The sequence below is a fragment of the Suncus etruscus genome, chromosome 20 (assembly GCF_024139225.1).
Source record: "Suncus etruscus isolate mSunEtr1 chromosome 20, mSunEtr1.pri.cur, whole genome shotgun sequence".
Taxonomy (NCBI): Eukaryota; Metazoa; Chordata; class Mammalia; order Eulipotyphla; family Soricidae; genus Suncus; species Suncus etruscus.
In genome coordinates, this window is record NC_064867.1 from 42,825,913 (window position 1) to 42,846,940 (window position 21,028).

At 45.3% G+C, this 21,028-nt stretch overlaps 1 protein-coding gene across 2 annotated transcripts in view; it reads right to left on the reverse strand.

Moving 5' to 3' along the window:
- The window catches only part of NDEL1 (nudE neurodevelopment protein 1 like 1), a 38,658-nt gene extending 17,630 nt beyond the window's left edge, over positions 1-21,028 (reverse strand). For both annotated transcript variants that reach the window (XM_049766304.1, XM_049766303.1), the window contains exons 1-5: positions 20,956-21,028; positions 6,362-6,459; positions 5,809-5,962; positions 4,638-4,786; positions 1,261-1,397 (exon numbers count right to left, since the gene is read on the reverse strand). In XM_049766304.1, the coding sequence (XP_049622261.1) occupies positions 1,261-1,397; positions 4,638-4,786; positions 5,809-5,962; positions 6,362-6,447 (526 nt within the window). In that variant the 5' untranslated portion in view covers positions 6,448-6,459; positions 20,956-21,028. The remainder of the gene's footprint in view (positions 1-1,260; positions 1,398-4,637; positions 4,787-5,808; positions 5,963-6,361; positions 6,460-20,955) is intronic.

A 21,028-nucleotide genomic window follows, 5' to 3' on the forward strand; every position in this document is an offset into this window, starting at 1 on the left:
TCAAAAAACCATGCGGAGTGGTAGGGATCAAACCCAGGCCAGCTGTGTGCAAGTCAAATGCCCTACCCGCTGCACTATCACTCCAGCCCCCATCCATTCACATGTTAAAGAAAAAAAACTTAACAAAATAAGGTTAGAAAAAAACCTTTCTGGGCCAGAGAGATAGCACAGCGGCGTTTGCCTTGCAAGCAGCCGATCCAGGACCAAAGGTGGTTGGTTCGAATCCCGGTGTCCCATAGGGTCCCCCGTGCCTGCCAGGAGCTATTTCTGAGCGGACAGCCAGGAGTGACCCCTGAGCACTGCCAAGTGTGGCCCAAAAACCAAAAAGAAAAAAAGAAAAAAGAAAAAAACCTTTCTAGTTGAAAGAAAACAGTTTGGGAGACGGAGAGAGGTACATCGGTCTTGGGTATGGTGTTGGAACTAGGGCATGAGAAACCGCTATTAGTATTATAAACAGAATCTTAATCTCAAAGACAGCAATTTAAAAGCCATAGATAACAGACCCATATATAGCCAACCATAACTATACTCAGCAGCAAAAGACCGAAAGCCTTTCCTCTCAGACTGAGTGAAAGGTAAGGGCATCCACTTTCTTTTTTTTTTTTTTTTTTTTTTTTTGGTTTTTGGGCCACACTCGTTTGACGCTCAGGGGTTACTCCTGGCTATGTGCTCAGAAATCGCCCCTGGCTTGGGGGGACCATATGGGACGCCGAACCGCGGTCCTTCCTTGGCTAGCGCTTGCAAGGCAGACACCTTACCTCCAGCGCCACCTACCCGGCCCCGGCATCCACTTTCTGTACATCAAATATCTAGGTACCAACTCAAAAAGGTGAACAAGGTCCAGCTGATGGCACAGTATTAGAAGGAGGAAAGACTGAGCGATGAATTACAACTGAGAACCCAGAGAAACCCTCATAGTTTAACCTTATAGTTAAATCCATGACAAAGGAGCTTGGAAGATGAAATGGAGCAGGAAAAGCATCTTTCACAAAACTGAGAAGACGAGATAAATCTAAGATGGAGGGAGGAAGTGACATAAGGCCTTGGCTTCCAACCCTTTGCCCAGGTGCAGGGCACCCCGCTCCCATCCCCATAGCTGGCAGTGGTCCCAGGTGTCATCTAAACACCCCCAGATGTGGCTCCCACAACAACTTTAAAAGATTCAAAACATAAAACTAGATCCTGAAGTTGGTGTAGAACTCCGAACTTAAAGATATTCTGTCAGTGAATAAATATAAGGTAAATTAAAGAATAATTTACCTCTTGCTTCATCTTTTAACCTCTGCACGGAAACCAACAAAGATTCCTTTTCATCGAGTTCACTTTCTAAAAATGCATTTCTTTCGATGGCCTGGTTTAGCCTCTGTTCAAAGTCTTCCAGTGAAACTATTGTTGCCCTAAAAAAGAAATAGAGTTCATGAGTTAAAAAAAAAACATGTGCAAATGGCTAATCAAAACAAAAGTAAGTTTATCACATGACACTTTCTGATGTAAGAAAGCCCGCTTGGCCCAGTTGAAAACAGAATGATCTCATCCCAGTCAGAAGCACTTGGCAACAGCTACCAGTGGTTCCATTCAATATGTCCTTTGATCTAAAACTCCCATCTCCACATTTCCTCCCAAAAAGGTCACTTAGCAATTTCTATCTCCTTATTGGATTTTAACCACAATCCCTGATTTTTATTTTTATTTTTGGCTTTTGGGTCACACCAGGCAGCGCTCAAGGGTTACTCCTGATACCATATGGGATGCCGGGATTAGAACCACCGTCCTCCTGCATGCAAGCAAACTCACCTTAACGCTGTGCTAGCTCTCCAGCCCCGTTCTCCCTGAATTTCTAACTTGCAAAATTATGTATATATTTACAATGAGACTCCTACCCACTAAATGCTATCTGCTACAGAAATAAAAATTTCCTACTCTCAAAATAGTATATTTTTAGTATTAAATTGGCTTTGATTTTTTAGACACTCCTGGCTATATGTTCAGGGCTTTCTCCTGGCTCTGCACTCAACGACCAATCCTAGCAGGCTCAGGGATTAGTGTCAGGAACTAAACTTGAGTCAGCAGTATACCAAGCGAACACCTTACCTACTAGTTTATCCCCCTTTAGTCCCTCTAACCTCAAATTTTGGGTGGCTTTTGGGTCACTCCGAGCAGTGCCAAGGGGGTCATGTTCAGGAATCACTTTTTATTTTTTTGGGGCCACACCCCGTGATGCTCAGGGGTTCCTCCAGGTTATGCGCTCAGAAATCGCTCTTGGCTTGGGGGACCATATGGGACATACTGGGAATCGAATCGCACCGTCCACCTTGGTTCAGCCTATGCAAGGCAAACGCCCTACTGCGCCACCACTTTGGCCCCGGGAATCATGCTCTTGATGAGCTTGGGGGACCCAATAGGATGCAGAGGATCAAAATAGGGTTGGCTGCGTGCAAGGTAAATGCCCTACCCACTGTGCTATTGCTCTGGTTCCTCTAATCTCGATTTTTTGTTCATCTGTTTTTTGTTTGTTTTTGGGTCACACCCAGAAACTCCCGGTTCTGTGCTCAGAAATAGCTCCTGGCAGGAACCGGGGACTATATGGGATGCCAGGGTTCTAACCACGGTCCTCCTGGATCGGCTTCAGGCAAGGCAAATGCCCTACAGCTGTGCTATCTCTCTGGCCCCCTCTAATCTCAATTTTTAAGTCTTAATGACATGTCCAGCTTTTCTCAAGTCCTATCAACTCCCAAAATGGTTCTCAATTCATTTCTTCTCAACGTTTAGTCCTTAGTTTATAAATATCATCCAAAATTACTCTTACGCGGTATTCAAATCTCTTCCCAACTTCTAATTTCTCTCAGTATTACCATCTCACATCAAATTCTGGTATTTCTATTTTGGGTTTTTGAGGGTTTTTTGTTTTGTTTTGTTTTTGGAGGTGGTTTGAGCCACACCAGCAGATACTCAGTTGTGATTCCTGGCTCTGAACTCAGGAATTACTTCTCGTAGGCTTGGGGAACCATATGAAATGCCAGGGGTAGAATCCTTGTAGCCTCATCCAAGGAAAGCACCTACCTGCCTTCCTATTGCTCTAACCCCTGATAATACTATTTTGTTTTAAAATTCATAAATAGGGGAACTGGAGCGATATCAAAGAGGTAGCGAGTTTGCCTTGCAGGCGGCCAAGCTGGGACGAACCCATGTTCGTTCCCCAACATCCCATATGATCCTCCCAGCCTGTCAGGAGCAAGATTTCTGAATGCAGAGCCAGAACCCAAGCACTGCCCGGTGTGGCCCAAGCACACACCCCCAAAAAATTTCATGAATACAGGCCAGAGCGTGACAGTATAGATAGGGGGCACCTGACTTGCACACAGCTGACCCAGGTTCGACCCCAAGCAACCAATATAGTTCCATCAACACCAAGAGTGATTCCTGAATGCAGAGGCAGGAGTGACCCCTGAGCATGACCAACTGCAGCCGAAAATAAATAAATAAATAAATAAATAAATAAATATAGAAAATACTTAAATACATCTAACCCACCCACCCACCCACCTAATCCACCCATGAATCCACCATGTTTTCAAACACAGCAGACCAGATTGCTCACAATCTGGCCCCAATCCTCTTTCCTCCAGTGACCTCACTTGGTCATTCATTAATCATAGTGGAAAATGAGTAACTCCTGACGCTTTCCTGCCTCTGTCTTTGCATCTTTCTCTCTGCTGATTTAACTTCTATTCCCTTTGCTGACTCAGCCTCAGAATGCTTAAGCACCCTCAAGACATTTCAGTTGCTTCCTTCTTACGGATCTTAGAAATTCAGCACCAGTCCTCGTTCCACTCAAGTATTTATCTTTTTAGATAAAAACTTATCTTTTTAAATAAGTATCTGTGACATCCACGGGCAGGCGAGTCACTCAATAAATATCAAGGGGACAAAAATAACCAACAACTGCTACATAATTAATATATACCAATAATATTATATCATTAAGACTGGAATGTTGGGGCTGGGCGGTGGCGCTAGAGGTAAGGTGCCTGCCTTGCCTGCGCTAGCCTTGGATGGACCGAGGTTCGATCCCCCGGTGTCCCATATGGTCCCCCAAGAAGCCAGGAGCGACTTCTGAGCGCATAGCCAGGAGTAACCCCTGAGCGTCACCGGGTGTGGCCCAAAAACCAAAAAAAAAAAAAAAAAAGACTGGAATGTTAAGAAAAATTAAATATATATAAATATAAAAGTTTGGCAACAAGAGAAGCAAGCCACTAGAGACTGCCTTTATAACAAAACTTGTATTTTGAGAAAAGTCATCAATATTTAAACAGAAAAGGATCAAATATTCCTTTTCAGATGGCAGAATTCATATATGAGAGAACCTATAAAAGCGTGGTAGTGGCGAAGAAACAAGAAAAGATGGAAAAGCAAATGAGATATTTTAAAGTAAAAAGAGTGCCAAAGGAAAACAGTACCATGTGAAAGAAGGAAGAGCAAATAAAAGGAAATACTTCAAAGAAGGGAAAGGATTTCGTTTCGTATAAATTCACTTTACTCTGAGAATAAGATCAGAAGTTATCACTTAAGTCTAAAGACAAAATGAACCACCAATCGCCCGCCTTGGTTTTTCCACCAAAATGCGCATCCTTACTTACCTTTTGGCTCGTTCCAGGTCGTCATTCGCCTGTTCCAGCTCTCGCACATATTTATGCAGCTGCTCCTTAATAGCCCGAGTCTGGCTCAAATCGTCTTCTAATACTGAAACCTGTTTATAGCTCTGTGCATATTGATGTTCTAGTTTTTCCTAAAGGCAGGGAGCAGCGGAAGGGAAATGTCATGACATGTAACTTTTTTTAATAAGTAATGTGAAAATAAATAAATAAATAAATAAGTAATGTGATCCAAGTTAAAAACAGAGCCATCCAAAAATTTTACCCCAATCTCCTTCTCCTTCCCACAGTGTAAATGACACTTTCATTCCTATGTACTTGAATTCATGTATAATTCAGGTGTTTGATCATTTCCACTCTGAATAGAAACTGATCAATTCAAGATATGACCCAAAATTTTAATTTTTCTATTCTAATTTTAAAAAAAAAATGTTTTTGGTTGTTTTTGGGTCACACCTGGCAGCGCTGAGGGCTCACTCCTGGCTCCACGCTCAGAAATCGCCCACGGTAGGCTTGGAGGACCATATGGGATGCCAGGATTCGAACCACCGTCCTTCTGCATGCAAGGCAAACACCTTACCTCCATGCTATCTCTCGGGCCCCAAAATATTTTAAATGTTTTAATTTTAAAATTTTTTTTTTTTTTTTTGGTTTTTGGGCCACACCCTGTGATGCTCAGGGGTTACTCCTGGCTATGCGCTCAGAAGTTGCTCCTGGCTTCTTGGGGGACCATATGGGATGCCGGGGGATCGAACCGCGGTCCGTCCTAGGCTAGCGCAGGCAAGGCAGGCACCTTACCTCCAGCGCCACCGCCCGGCCCCTAATTTTAAAATTTTAAAGCCTTACATTCACTGCTACCTTCTACTTTGTTGCCTATTGCTCTCTTTTTTTTTTTTTTTTTTTTTTTTGCTCTTGGGCCACAACTGGTGATGCTCAGGGGTTACTCCTGGCTATGTGCTCAGAAATCGCTCCTGGCTTGGGGGACCATATGGGACGCCAAGGGATAGAACTACAGTCAGTCCTAGGTTAGCACATGCAAGACAAAAGCCCTACCACTTGCAGCATGGCTCCGGCCCCTATTGCTCTTAAGTTAAATTTATATACTGATTTTAATAAACCGAAAATATGAGTTCCCCACTTCTACTGCCTTAATTACCTTTAATGCTTCCACTTCGTATTTCAGTCTTTGGTTGTCAGCTTGCAAGTCTCTATTTCTTTGTTCAGCCTGAACTAACTGTGCCTCCAGTTCCGCTTCTAATTCTCTGCTTCCCTCCTGGAATTCAATTAGCTCATCCCGAGCTTCCTGGAAACTACACGGAAACAAAATGGAAACAATGAGTTATATCACATATCATAAGGATCATCTTGAAGTTAATTATAAAAGTAATTTTTTTTGGGGGGGTCACACCCGGCCGCGCTCAGGGGTTACTCCTGGCCCCATGCTCAGAAGTTGCTCCTGGCAGGCTCAGGGGACCATATGGGATGCCGGGATTCGAACCACCGAGCTTCCGCATGCAAAGCAAACTCTTTACCTCCATGCTATCTCTCCGGCCCCCAAAAAACTCAATAATTTTTGCCTGAATATTTGCTAATATTTCCATCAAATAGGCAAGCAATAAAAGCAATTGCTCTACATCTTACACTACATATTGAAGTCAATGAAAATATATTATGAGGTAATGAAAATATATTATGCTTTTCAATATTACCTTTGTTTGTATTTCAAGGAAAGCTCCTTCCAGTAGGCAGTTTCTTCCTTTAAACTTGAAAAATCTGGTATAGCCTCACCATCCATGATCAAGAAAGCCTGTGAAACATGAGAGATAATTTTCTAAATTAAAAGAATGAAGGTACCTAAGTAAAAGTATAAAATCTGGGGCAATATTAAATCTGCAGCACTTTAAAGTTAAGCATAAAAATGTCTTAAGAGGGGCCGGGCGGTGGCGCTAGAGGTAAGGTGCCTGCCTTGCCAGCGCTAGCCTTGGATGGACCGCGGTTCAAATCCCCCGGTGTCCCATATGGTCCCCCAAGCCAGGAGCGACTTCTGAGCGCATAGCCAGGAGTAACCCCTGAGCGTCACCGGGTGTGGCCCAAAAACCAAAAAAAAAAAAAAAAAAAAAATGTCTTAAGAGTGGGCCGGAGGGCCCGGAGAGATAGCACAGCGGCGTTTGCCTTGCAAGCAGCCGATCCAGGACCAAAGGTGGTTGGTTCGAATCCCGGTGTCCCACATGGTCCCCCGTGCCTGCCAGGAGCTATTTCTGAGCAGACAGCCAGGAATAACCTCTGAGCACTGCTGGGTGTGACCCAACCCCCCCCCCAAAAAAAAAAAAAAACAAGAGTGGGCCGGAGAGATAGCATGAAGGTAGGGTGTTTTCCTTGCATGCAGAAGGACGGTGGTTCAAATCCCAGCATCCCATATGGTTCCCTGAGCCTGCCAGGAGCTATTTCTGAGCGTATAGCCAGGAGTAACCCCTGAGCATCACAGGTGTGGCCCAAAAAGCAAAAAAATAAAAAAAAATAAAAAATAAAAAAAAGGTATTTAGACCACACCTGATGGTGTTCAGGGGACCCAGATCAATGTTTGCGGTCTGTCCTGGCAATGCAGAGGAATCATGTAGTGTCAGGACTGAAACGGGCCTTCTGCATTCAAAGTCTGAACTCAGGTCCAGAATTTACTTTACTTATATTGAAGTGGATGGCAAGGGCTCCCCTCTGAGCTCTCTTCTCCAGCCATACAGTCAAAATACAGTATAGTATTTTGGAGAAATAGTATTTGGAGAAAATTTACTCCAGCGATATAAAGGTTGGACATCCAAGTTTTAATCTTATACACACAATTCTTTGTTCTCCCTTCAACACACATCTCGTCTGCTGGTCTCAGTGTGGCTTTGCTTCCTTACTTCCACTCTGGAGAAATCTGTTTCCTCAACACAGTTCCTGAGGACATTTCTCCTCTTCCTCTCCTCTCACATCTTTCTGAGCAAGTTCCACTCAATAAAAACTACCTTGCAGGGCTGGAGCAACAGTACAGTGGAGAGGACATTAGCTTTATATCTGTACATGGCTGACCTGGATTTGATCCGTGGCGTATCATATGGCCCTGAGCGCCACCAGGAGTAATACCTGAGTCAGACCCAGGAGTAACCCTCAAGCACTGCTGGGTGTGGCTAAAAAACATAAACAAAAAAAAAAAAAAAAAACACCCTACTACTACAACAACAACAAACTATCTTGCTTCACCAAAAAAAAAAAATTCTGTGCCACTATCATTGGTTCCATTGCCTGATATGGGATCCTCGTGTTACTCCTACTGTTTACTTTGTCCTCAGTCAGTGTGCTATCTCCGGACCCATCTCAAGTACTCAAAATTCTTGTCAGTTTTGAAGCTTCTGGCTTTCCTTCAGGTTTAAAGACCCAGCTTTCCTTTTGTTGTTGTTCTTTTTTGGATTGTTTTGTTTTGTCTTGTTTTGGGGCCACACCCAGCAATGCTCAGCAGTTACTCCTACCTAGCTCTGCACCCTGGAATCAGCCCTGGCAGTGCTGGGCGAACCGTAGGGGATGCTAGGGTCAAACCGGGGTTGGCCAAGTTCAAAGCAAGTGTGCTTCCTCTGGGCACTACCTCTCCCTCCTGCTCCTCCCAACCCGTAATTCCCCTGGCGCAAGAGTTCTAAGGTTCTGAAGTTCTATAGTTCTTTCATTTCCAACTGGCATCAATTGGGATCACCGCTCGTTATCAACAATGTTGTGGAAATGGCAAAAGTGGTCTTTAAAGGGTCTGTTACCCATCCTTACAGTGTACAACACTGAGAATTCTGGGCTTAAAGAAAACAGATGCAGATCCATTGGTGGAAGCATAGCTGTCATTTACCTTGAGCAGTGTGACTAACAGGGGAAAAACTCTGAAAAGTTCTACGGTGGGACCAGAGCAATAGCACAGCGGGTAGGGCGTTTGCCTTGCATGCAGCCGACTTGGATTCAATCCCTGGCATCCACTATAGTCCCCCAAGACTACCAGGAGTGATTTCGAAGTGCAGAGCCAGGATTAACCCCTGAATGCCATAGGTGTGGCCCAAAAAATAAAAGCTCTTTGGTTATATGTTAAAAAAAAATAAATATGGAGCCAGAGAGGTAGGGTGTTTGCCTTGCATGCAGCACATCCCAGATGGATGGTGGTTCGAATCCCGGCATTCTAATCAGTCCCTTGTGCCTGCCAGGAATGATTTCTGAGGACAGAGCTAGGAGGAACCCCTGAGCATCACCAGGTATGACCCCCCCCCAAAAAATAAATAAGTAAATAAACCAATTTTTGAACTGAAAAAACAGGGCGCTACAGTTATATAGGTGGCAATGATCATGCAATAAAATACAGTAGGTCATTTGCCATCTTGTATTATTTTCTCTTTGATTTCAAAGTGTCACTTGCCTTTACTAATATCTAAATACCTGTTTCATTAGTAATTATTTCTGGAATGGAACAAACAAACAAGACGTCTGAGTAGTTTTTACATCTACATCAAAGATAGAATGAGTGTCATTTATAAGAACAGAAAAGTAGGTAGCTCTCTTGGGGAAAGGCTCTAATCTAAAATTTGTAGTGACCTTAGTAAGGAAAACACCAAATGAGAAAGCGCAGTTAAATAAATAAGAAAATCCATCGGACCTGAGAGATAGCACAGTGTGAGGAAGTTTGCCTTGCATGCAGCAAGTCAAGGATAAATAGTGGTTCCAATCCCCAGCATCCCATATGAATTCTGAGCCCAGAGCGAGTAACCCTTGAGCTTTGAGTGTGACCCAAAAAGCAAAAAAATAAATAAATAAATAAAAAGAAGAAGAAAAAAAGAAAAGAAACTTTCTTCTTTTCCTTTTTATTTTTTCTATTTTTTTTCCAATTAACTTTGCTCTCACTTATCTGGAAAAAAAATGTATTATGGTCAACTGTGTGGTGCATTTTCTTTAAATGAAGTAAAATAAATAAACAAGATCCCCCCCCCCTCCCGCAAGCAATACACAGCCAGTGGTGTAGGCCTGACAATTCCGTGCCTGGACCCAGAGTCGCTTGGGGTCATCAAGGCCACACCCAGAAGTGCTGAGTGCCATGAGTTTGGGTTAGGATTGTTTTCTTCATCTGTAATATCATTCACATGCCCAGTTTAAACTAGTCTGCACGTGGCTCTCTTTGCTTTTTTGTAATTGATCCGTATCAATACATAGACAGAGAATCTATGGGCAATTCTCACTTTAAAAAGTGCTTAGCTGGGGGCCGGAGAGATAGCATGGAGGTAAGGCGTTTGCCTTTCATGCAGGAGGTCATCGGTTCGAATCCCGGCGCCCCATATGGTCCCCTGTGCCTGCCAGGAGCAATTTCTGAGCCTGGAGCCAGAAATAACCCCTGAGCACTGCCGGGTGTGACCCAAAAACCACAAAAAAAAAAAAAAAAAAAAAAAGTGCTTAGCTATGGGGCTGGAGTGGTGGTGCTAGAGGTAAGGCATCTGCCTTGCAAGCACCGCTTCCCCCGGCATCCCATATGGTCCCCAAAGCCAGGAGCGATTTCTGAGCGAATAGCCAGGAGTAATCCCCCTGAGCATCACCGGGTGAGGCCCAAAAAAACTTAAAAAAAAAGTGCTTAGCTGGGGCCAGAGCAATAGCACAGCAGTAGGGCATTTGCCTTGCACAAAGCAGATCTAGGACAGACGTGCTTCAAATCCCGGCATCCCTTATGGTCCCCCAAGCTTGCCAGGGGCGATTTCTGAGCGCAGAGCCAGGAGGAACCCCTGAGCGCTACTGGGTATGACCCCAAAAAAATAAAAAATAAATTTTAAAGGAAAGAGCCTAGCTAAGTAGTGTTCCCTAAGGAATCTCACTGTTTATATCTGTTTATAAGATATGTTTGTGTATTAATTTGTCCCTGTCAGGCTTTGGCCTTTGGTTCCTGAATGGGAATCAATTCTTTTGCCTTAAATTACTTCTTGGTCACTTCCAGTTACACATAACCAACCATCCCTGGCATCCCATGTGGTTCCCCAAGCCCAGGAGGAGTGATCTCTGGGTGCAGAGCCAAGACTAATGATCCCTGAGCACAGCTGGGTGTGGCCCAAAACAACAGTCTGATGCATTCCTATATCAAATAATAAACTACAGAGAAAATAGAGTCTACTCCATTTAAAATAGTGTTCAAAAACATCAAGTATCCGGGGCCGGAGAGATAGCATGGAGATAAGGCGTTTGCCTTTCATGCAGAAGGACGGTGGCTCAAATCCCGGCATCCCATATGGTCCCCAGAGCCTGCCAGAAGCGATTTCTGAGCGTAGAGCCAGGAGTCACCCCTGAGAGCTGCCGGGTGTGACCCAAAACCAAAAAAAAAAAAAAAAAATTCAAGTATCTAGAAAGCATCCTTAAAAAAGAGGTGAGATCTGTGGGGCTCAAGAGACAGCATAGAAGTAGGGCATTTGCCTTGCATACAGAGTTCCGGTGGCTTGAATTCTGGCATCCCATGCCTGCCAGGAGCCATTTCTGAGCGTAGAGGCAGGAGTAATCCCTGAGCACTGCCGGATGTGACCTCGCCCCCCCCCCCCCCCGCCAAAAAAAAAAAAAAAGAGGTAAGAGGTAAGAGATCTATACCATAAAAGCTATTAAGACACTAAGAGAGGGCCCGGAGAGATAGCACAGCAGCGTTTGCCTTGCAAGCAGCCAATCCAGGACCAAAGGTGGTTGGTTCGAATCCCGGTGTCCCATATGGTCTCCCGTGCCTGCCAGGAGCTATTTCTGAGCAGACAGCCAGGAGTAACCCCTGAGCAACGCCGGGTGTGGCCCAAAAACCAAAAAAAAAAAAAAGACACTAAGAGAGAAATCAAGAAGTATGAAGAGATAGACATGAAGGGCAAGCGTACAAGGCATAGGGTACATCAGTGATGTAAAAGCCTCGTATAGCTCTATAGTGTATTCAAATCACAGATCCAGTAACAATGAAAGCAGAAATCCAAACCACAACAAACCAACTAAAAAATGTACCTGTCAAAGAGGCAGGCTGAGGGCTGGGGGTATGGGAAACCTGGGGACACTGGTGAAAGGAAGCTGACAATGGTGGTGGGACTGGCATGGATGCAACATAGTATGCCTAAAACTCAACTGTGAACAACTTTGAAAACCATAGTGTCTCAGTAAAAAGATTGTTAAAAGGAGAAAACTGTAAGAAATAAAAATCATTTTTATGCTCATAGATTGTCAAACCATGACACTGTCATATTGATGGACTGTCTACTGACATATTGGCATATGCACTGTCAAATCAATACCGCAAAAAGACCATCCTACTTAAAGTATTATAGTTCAATACAATACCAATCTATATTCCAATGCCATTCAAGAACTCAGAATAGCAAATAATAAAGTCTGTGTAGAAAAGTAAAAAAAAAAAAAAAAAACACTGAACAACCAACCACACTGAGAAATAAAATATTGAGGTATCTCATTTACTAATATGAAACTATAAAGATATAAAGATAGTCATCAAAACAGCATGGTATTAGAACAAAAACTCTCTGAACAATGGGGTTACAAATCCCCAAATCCATGGCCAGACCCTTCTCTGAAGAAATCAAATGGTCAAAAGACACATGAAACAAGGCTCGTTATCATGAAAATCCAAATCAAGACAACAAGGTACCATCTCTTACCAGAGGAAGCAACCTGTTAGCAGGGATGTTGTGAAAAGGGAATTCTTACCCACTGCTTGTGAAAGGTTGTTTGGCTCAACTGCTATGGGAAACATGGAGATTCATCAGCACAGTGAAGATATAGCTGTCATACCAATGAGCAATTTTACATCCTGACACAAAAATGTTCATTCTAAAGGACATAATGGGTGGGCCAAAGCAAGAGCACAGTGGATCGTACTTGTTCCTCTAACAGCATTAAATCTGAGACTAACATTTAACCAGGGCCAGCACCCAGAATTGATCTTCCCACCCTGAGCACTTCCAGGAGTAAGCCCTGAGCATAGCCCTGTATAGGAGCTCCCCCAAAGGCATTTTAACTATAGAAAGGTTCAAGGTGATAGTTGAAAGGGCAAGAATACATCCTTACGGGCCGGAGAGATAGCACAGCAGCGTTTGCCTTGCAAGCAGCTGATCCAGGACCAAAGGTGGTTGGTTCGAATCCCGGTGTCCCATAGGGTCCCCCGTGCCTGCCAGGAGCTATTTCTGAGCAGACAGCCAGGAGTAACCCCTGAGCAACGCCGGTGTGACCCAAAAACCAAAAAGAAAAAAGAAAAAAAAAAAAAAAAGAATACATCCTTACATGCAGGAGGAGCTCCACGTTCCACCCCCAGCACATGGTACCCTGAACACTGCCAGGAGTGACCCCAATTACGGCCCAAAACAACAATCTCAGAAAATTTAAGCAGGGAACAAATAGCTGGAGCAGCACAGCAGATGCTAAGTGCCCAGAACCGAGATCAACAAGCCTCAAGATAATTTCAGATCTGCCTCAGCTATCAACTATTCAATGCTTCAGTTCTTCATAATAATAAAACAGGACTAGCATAAAAATTAAGTGGTAGGGATCAGAGATATATAGCATGCAGGTAGGGTGTTTGCCTTGCATGCAGAAGGACTGTGGTTCAAATCCCGGCATCCCATATGGTTCCCGGAACCTGCCAGGAGTGATTCCTGAGCGTAGAGCCAGGAGGAAACACTGAGCGCTGCCGGGTGTGACCCCCCCAAAACAAATATTTACTACGTTGGACATTCAAAAGACACTTTCTTTTTTTTTTTTTTTTTTTTTGGTTTTGGTTTTGGTTTTTGGGCCACACCCGGTGGTGCTCAGGGGTTACTCCTGGCTGTCTGCTCAGAAATAGCTCCTGGCAGGCACAGGGGACCCATATGGGACACGGGGATTCGAACCAACCACCTTTGGTCCTGGATCGGCTGCTTGCAAGGCAAACGCCGCTGTGCTAACTCTCTCAGGTCCATAGCACAGTGGAAAGGACATTTGCCTCGCATGCAGCTGACCCAGGTTCAATCCTTGGCATCCTGGATGGTTCCCTGAGCACTGCTGGGTGTGACCCCCCCCCAAAAAAAAGGACAGTTTTCAGTTTGTCTTAAGTTACAATGAAAAAATATATTGACTATATGTAGCCAGATTGATAGCACAGCAGTAGGGTCTTGCATGCAGCAGACCAGGACAACCTGGGTTCAATCCCTGGCATCCCATATGGTCCCGAGCCTACCAGGAATGATTCTGAGCTCAGAGCTAGGAGTAACCCCTGAGCACCACCAAGTATAACTGAAAAACAAAAACAAACAAACAAAAGAATATATATATATTTTAAACTATGTAGCTGGAGCTATTAAGACTACAGAAAGTTGGGGTGCCGAAGAGATAGCACAACAGTAAGGCATTTGCCTTGCACACAGGAGGACAGTGTTTCAAATCCCGGCATCCCAAATGGTCCCCCAGAACCTGCCAAGAGCAATTTCTGAGCCAGGAGTAGCCCCTGAGCACTGCCGGGTGTGACCCCCCACAAAAAAAAAGACTACAGAAAGTTAACCAGAGGCCAAAGAGATAATACAGCAGGTAGAGCATTTGCCCTGCACTTGGCTAGCCCAAGTTCAATCTCCAGCATTCCATATGGTTCCCCAAAAACCACCAGGAGTGATTCCCGAGTGGAAAGCCAGGAATAGCACCCCCAAAAATATAAGTATAGAAACCTATAAGCTACAATGACACTTTAGTTGTACCTCTATAAATATGAAGCTGAAATGGAGGCAGTTCATTACATATCCATGCCCTACGAAATTTTCCCTCAACAAGACATCTATACAGTAGAGAATAAATCTCAAAAGTAGGAAAGTTTTTGAGCGTTGTCAGGGGGCTGCCCAGACTACACTCCCTTCGCCCACGTGAGAGTGGCCAATGCAGCAGACTTGACCCGAACAGAAGTTGGCACCACAGTTCTGAAGCAGCAGCAGTTAGTGAGGCCAGAAAAATCATCTCCCACACTCGTTATAGCTTTCTCAGAGATCTCCCTGGCAGTGAAGGAGCCACCAAATGACATGGAGAAAACACACCTTCAGAATAAAATAAGCAAACCCCAACAAAGGTAATAGGCAAAAAAAAAAAAAAAAAAAGGAATCCTGAGGAATCAATCAGTAATAGCCACCTAAGTTACTGCTCTGAAAAGGACTTCAGAATGAAAATGCTTAGGATGCTTAATGAGCTCAAAGAAACCATGGAACAAATAGCCAGCAAAACTCAAGAGAATGAGTACTGAAATGAAAAAAAATAAAATCAACAAACAAATATCAAAAATGAAAAAATTGGTAGGCAAACTAAAAAACTCACTGGAAGGCCTCACCAGCAGAGAACCAGCTGCTGAGGACAGAATCAGTGAATTTGAAGAGTCAGTAAACCTCCAAGCAACAGAAAATGGAAAAATCCTCAAAATAAAGTAAAAAATGAAATTAAAAAAAATTGTGATGAATTTAGAGAAACAGCATAAGATTCACTGAGTTCCCAGGGATCAGAAATAAAACCCCTATGAAGAAACAACAGTCAAAGATATAATTGCTGGGGCCGGAGGGAGAGATGGCATGGAGGTAAGGCATTTGCCTTGCGTACAAAAGGATGGTGGTTCCAATCCCAGCATCCCATATGGTCCCCCCGGGCCTGCCAGGAGCAATTTCTGAGCGTAGAGCGAGGAGGAACCCCTGAGCTTTGTTAGGTGTGACCCAAAAACCAACCAACCAAACAAACAAACAAAGATATAATTGCTGAGAAGGTCTCAGAGCTGGAGAGTGCAGAGTGCAGACACCCACATCCTGGACGCCCTAAGCTAGAAGAGATCCGAATAAAAATACTCCCAAGATACATCCCGAGCAAAATGATGAAAACCATACAGAGCGACAGAATACTGAATGCAGTGAGATCAAAGAGGCAAATTACATACAAAAGGGCACCTTAAGATTTAAGGATTTACCAGTTAAGACCTTCTGAGCCCAAAGACAATGATGGGATATAGTAAATATTTTTTAAATCAACAAAATTAACACCTCACCAAGAATTCTTCACCCAACTAGACTCCCATTAAGATTTGATAGAATGGAGGGCTGGAGTGATAGCACAGCAGTAAGGTGTTTGCCTTGCACGCAGCCAACCAGGGATGGACCCTGGTTCGAACCCGGCATCCCAATATGGTGCCCTAGGCCTGCCAGGCGATTTCTGAGCACAGAGCCCGGAGTAATCTCTGAGTGCTGCCAGGTGTGGCCCAAAAACAAACAAAAAACTGAATCCAACAATCTGATGCCCTCAAGAAACACATCTGAACAGTCAGAAAAATTATAGGCTTAAAATTAAAGACTGGAAGACATTTCTTAAACCAAACAGCCCCCTTAAAAGAACTGAGGTGACCTTTCTGGTATGAGACAACATAGCCCTCAGTCTCAAAAAGGTTATTATAGACAATGATGGTTATTTCTTTTTTTGTTTTGTTTTTTGGGGTCACACCTGGCAGCGCTAAGGGGCTACTCCTGGCTCTACGCTCAGAAATCACCCCCGCAGGCTCGGGGGACCATATAGGATGCCGGGATTCAAACTATCATTCTTCTGCAAGCAAGGCAAACACCCTCCAGCTGTGCTATCTCTCCAGCCCCCAAAGGTGGTTAATTCATTTTGGTTTTTCGGGCCACACCTGTTTGATGCTCAGGGGTTACTCCTGGGTAAGCACTCAGAAATCACCCCTGGCTTGGGGGAACCATATGGGACGCCAGGGATCGAACCGCGGTCCTTCCTTAGCTAATGCTTTAACGCTTGCAAGGCAGACACCTTACCTCTAGCACCACCTCTCCAGCCCCTAAGGTGGTTAATTCTTATTTATCAAGGTAATGTATAACAAAAAGAATTCACATTCCTAAATATTTAAGTGCGTCAGAAGGCACCAGCAAGATACTTAAAGTAGCTACTAAGAGACTTGATTTTTTGTTTGTTTTTGTTTTGGGGCCACACCCGGTGATGATGCTCAGGGGTTACTCCTGGCTCTGCGCTCAGAAATCGCTCCTGGCTCGAGGGAGCTCCTGGCTCGAGGGACCGTAGGGGACACTGGGGGATCCAACCACGGTCAGTCCTGGGTCAGCCGTGTGCAAGGCAAACGCCCTACTGCTGCGCCATTGCTCTTCTGAAAAGCATAGTCGAGGCTTCGAATTCCCTCCTGGCAGCTCTGTTCTTCGAGTCTAGGATCTCTTCTGTCTATTCTTGGCACTGCAGGTGGAGTCTAGTTACACCCCAGCCAGGTATGCGTAATCAACAGCAACAAAAACAAAAAAGACATCTACAGACAACTAAAACAATGTGTGAGTAAAACAGCCAAGAGCAACTCATATACGTGGATACCGCAGCAACCTTCCAGCAAACACCACAACCATAATTCAAGTGCATAAACAGGGACTGGAGGGCGAGTACAGCAGCAGGGCGTTTGCCTGGCAAGTCGCAGACCTGGGTTCGGTTCCCAGCATCCCATAAGGTGCCCCGAGCCTGCCAGAAAAGATTTCTGAGCCCAGAGCCAAAAGGAATCTTTGAGTGCCGCCGGGTGTGGCCCAAAACACAAAATCAAGTACATAAACCAAAGTGCCACTGCTGGCACGCACATGTGCAAGCACTAGAACTGAAAGTGCAAACCTCGGTGAACACCTGGCACTCCACGACCTATATGCAGCCCTAAATTATAGCGACGTAGGGCCCGGAGAGATAGCACAGCGGCGTTTGCCTTGCAAGCAGCCAATCCAGGACCAAAGGTGGTTGGTTCGAATCCCGGTGTCCCATATGGTCCCCTGTGCCTGCCAGGAGCTATTTCTGAGCAGACAGCCAGGAGTAACCCTGAGCACCGCCGGGTGTGGCCCAAAAAAACCAAAAAAAAAAAAAATTATAGCGACGGCAATAATGGGCTGCAGGACAGGGCATATAGAGAATCTAATTAATCTAACAGGGTGCCAAGGCAATAGGACAGGGGTCATTCTGACACAGTACGGCCTTCTCAGCAATACCAAGTGTGGCCCGAAAGGCCCTGCCACAGTGATCCTGGTGGTCTTCTGCAAAGCAGGACCTAGCACTGAAACACTACTGGTTTAACTGAGAATAGCAAGGACTGGCCTGCCGTACCCTAAGAATCTGCTTGTGAGTTCCCTAATCACAAAGTTCTCCTTAAAAAATAAATAAAAATACAGGGAGCCAGAGCGGTGGTGCAAGCTGTAGGTGTCTGCCTGCCTTGCCCATGGCTAGCCTAGGATGGACTGTGGCTTGATCCCCCTGCATCCCTATGGTCCCCCAAGCCAGGAGCGATTTCTGAGCGCAGAACCAGGGGTAATCCTTGAGCATCGCCGGGTGTGGCCCAAAAACAAAAAACAAACAAAACAAAAAATACAGGAGGCAGAAGATCATGCTAGCAAGAACCCAAACCATATGCCTGACCTGTGTTTGACTCCAGCACCATTACAGTCTCCAGAGCATTACCAAGCGCAGCACTGGAAGCCCCCAGCCCTGCTGGCGAAGGCCGAGAATGCCTGGCACCACAGAACTGGAGCAGCGTTGCACCTGTGGGCCCTGGCATTGAGCCTGCAGACCAGGTGATGAGCATTGCACGTGAGGCCTACCCACAGACCTCCTGAGAACCCTATTAAGAAGGTCAAAAATTGGGCCCGGAGAGACAGCACAGCGGCGTTTGCCTTGCAAGCAGCTGATCCAGGACCAAAGGTGGTTGGTTCGAATCCCGGTGTCCCATATGGTCCCCCGTGCCTGCCAGGAGCTATTTCTGAGCATACAGCCAGGAATAACCCCTGAGCAACGCCGGGTGTGGCCCCCCCCCCAAAAAAAAAGGTCAAAAAATTTTGAGTAAGGGACCAGAGAGATAGCATGGATATAAGGCATTTGCCTTGCATGCAGAAGGATGGTGGTTCGAATCCGGGCATCCCCATATGGTCCCCGAGTCTGCCAGGAGCGATTTCTGAGCATAGAGCCAGGAGGAACCCCTGAGCGCTGCCGGGTGAGACCCAAAACCCAAACAAATGTAAAAGAGGGTCAAAGATTTTTGAGTAAATGTAAGACTTGCTCACAGCCTACCCAGATTCACCCAGGCAAGACACATCTCTGCACACTACCAGAAGTAATTCCGCAGTCAGGCATAAGGGTGGGGGACTTTTTTTAAGTCAAACTATCATTTTTTTTTTTTACTTTTGGCTTTTGGGCCACACCCGGCAATGATCAAGGATTACTCCTGCTCAAGCTCAGAAATTGCTCCTGGCAGGCTCAGGGATCATATGGGATGCTGGGAATCGAAACCAGGTCCATCCCAGGGTGGCCACATGCAAGGTAAACGCCCCAAGGTATGCTATCTTCCCCACTTTTTTTTTCCCCAAACTACCATTTTTTTAAGACAGCGCAACACCTCAATATCTTACAGAAGTGCCAAGTCCAAGAGTACTACAAGAAATCTAATGAGAAAGTTACATCTCCCAATGTCAGCGAGCCTAAATAGCACTCCAAAAGGCTCAAGTCGCACCAACCTCGACCCAGTCAACTCTCAGACGCTGACTTTGGTAATACCATGGAGACGGGACAATATTTCAAATAAACCTGTGTGGATCTAGGTTTTGATCATTCCATTTGCCTTTGTGTGGTCACAAGCAATAGGATGTAAATGTGCGCCTACATCAGTGGTAGATGGGGGACAGTGGTGAAGGCAAAGTCACCCTGGTGGTGATGAGATCGATGTTTGAATATTTAATGCCTGAAAACGACTGTATTAGGAACAACTTGATAAATCATGGTATAATAATAAAAATTAGAAAAATGTTTAAGTCAAGCTATCAGTTCATTAAGACAGGCCAACTTCTAACAAGGGCCAAATGTTTCTGGTTTCCATATTCTAAATTCTTAAATATATCTAAGAAAAAATCTAGACAAAAATGTCCGCTCCATTTTACAATGCTTACACTTAACCTCAAGATTTAGCCAAGCCATTATTTTATTTCCCAAGTCGATTAATTGATAAATGCCACTTATCAGGCCAACAACTAGCCAGGAACCATGGAACGAGTTTCAAAGCAGCATTTTTTTTCTTACAACTGGGCAGATCTGACCCTATGTGTCTCCTAAAAAAATTCCAATAAATCTGTTAAGTGTATGAAAACACTCACAGGCCCACGAGAGGCGAGCAAGCGAGACAATTTTGGGGAACAAAACTTGCATCGAAAGATTGAGAGAGGTGAGAGAGGAGGAGGAAATACTCATTCAAGAGAGAGAACACTGGACCAAAAAAACACACAAAACCAGCTCGATCTATTTCTGACAAGTCAAAAAACGCTTGTGTTTTTGCTTTGGTTTTGGTTTTCTTTTCTAGGGATGTGAAAGAGAAAAAAAAAAATCCCACAAAAAAGAACCCAGAAGACTTCAAGTCCATTCCCAAAGCACTTAATGCTTGCAAACCCTTCCTGGGTTCGGTTCCCACGTCGGTCCAAGGCCAAGGATGCAACCAAGACAATTACGTGGGTAATAAATAACAAGGGCCCAAGAGAGAGAGCAAGAATGTGCATCAGAGATATGCAAACATGCCAACATGCAGCTACAGACATGGAGCCTAAAATTATTAATAATGAGGAATATCAGGGATCAAAGAGCCGTGGCTTTGGGTGTGGGTGTGGGTGTGGGTGTGGTGGGTGCAAATTTTTTCAATACTTACCTGTCGAGCTTCGAGTCCCAGAGGCTCCAGAAAGAACCTGTCTGGTGACAAGACACTTGTCCCCAACGGCACCAAGTTGGGGTGATGGATGGGCAAGTCCTGAGCAATGTCAGCTTTGGGGGAACGCCCCAGAAGCGCGTGTGGCAAGCAGCAGAGAGCCACGAGAGGCCTCCCTGGGGCCCCCCAAGTTCCGAACGACCCAGCTGGGGCCTTTAAAAAGGCGCCTAGAGGTGGGTGGGCAGGAAAGGGGGGGACCAGGCAGCACCCCTGGACACGGTGACACCCACTTGGGGCCACCAGACAACGCCCACCTGGGCTGCAGGACACTTAGAGCGGTTGGGGCGGCTGCACAGAACCGAACCGAACCGGACAGAGCCGGAAAAAACAGGCCAGAACCGGTCCAAACCGGACAGAACCGGTTCAAACCGGATCGAACCGGTTCAAACCGGATCGAACCGGATCAAGCCGGATCGAACCGGTCCAAATCGGATAGAACCGAACCGAACCGGCCCAGAGGGGCCCCCGACATGACCCCGGGGTTCAGCAGGTCCCTCAAAAGCGGCCGCACCCCGCGCTCACCTCCGAGGGCGTCAAAAGCGCATCTTCGCCGTCGCACCCCGACACCGCCGCTCTGCTGGCGCCCCAAATCTCA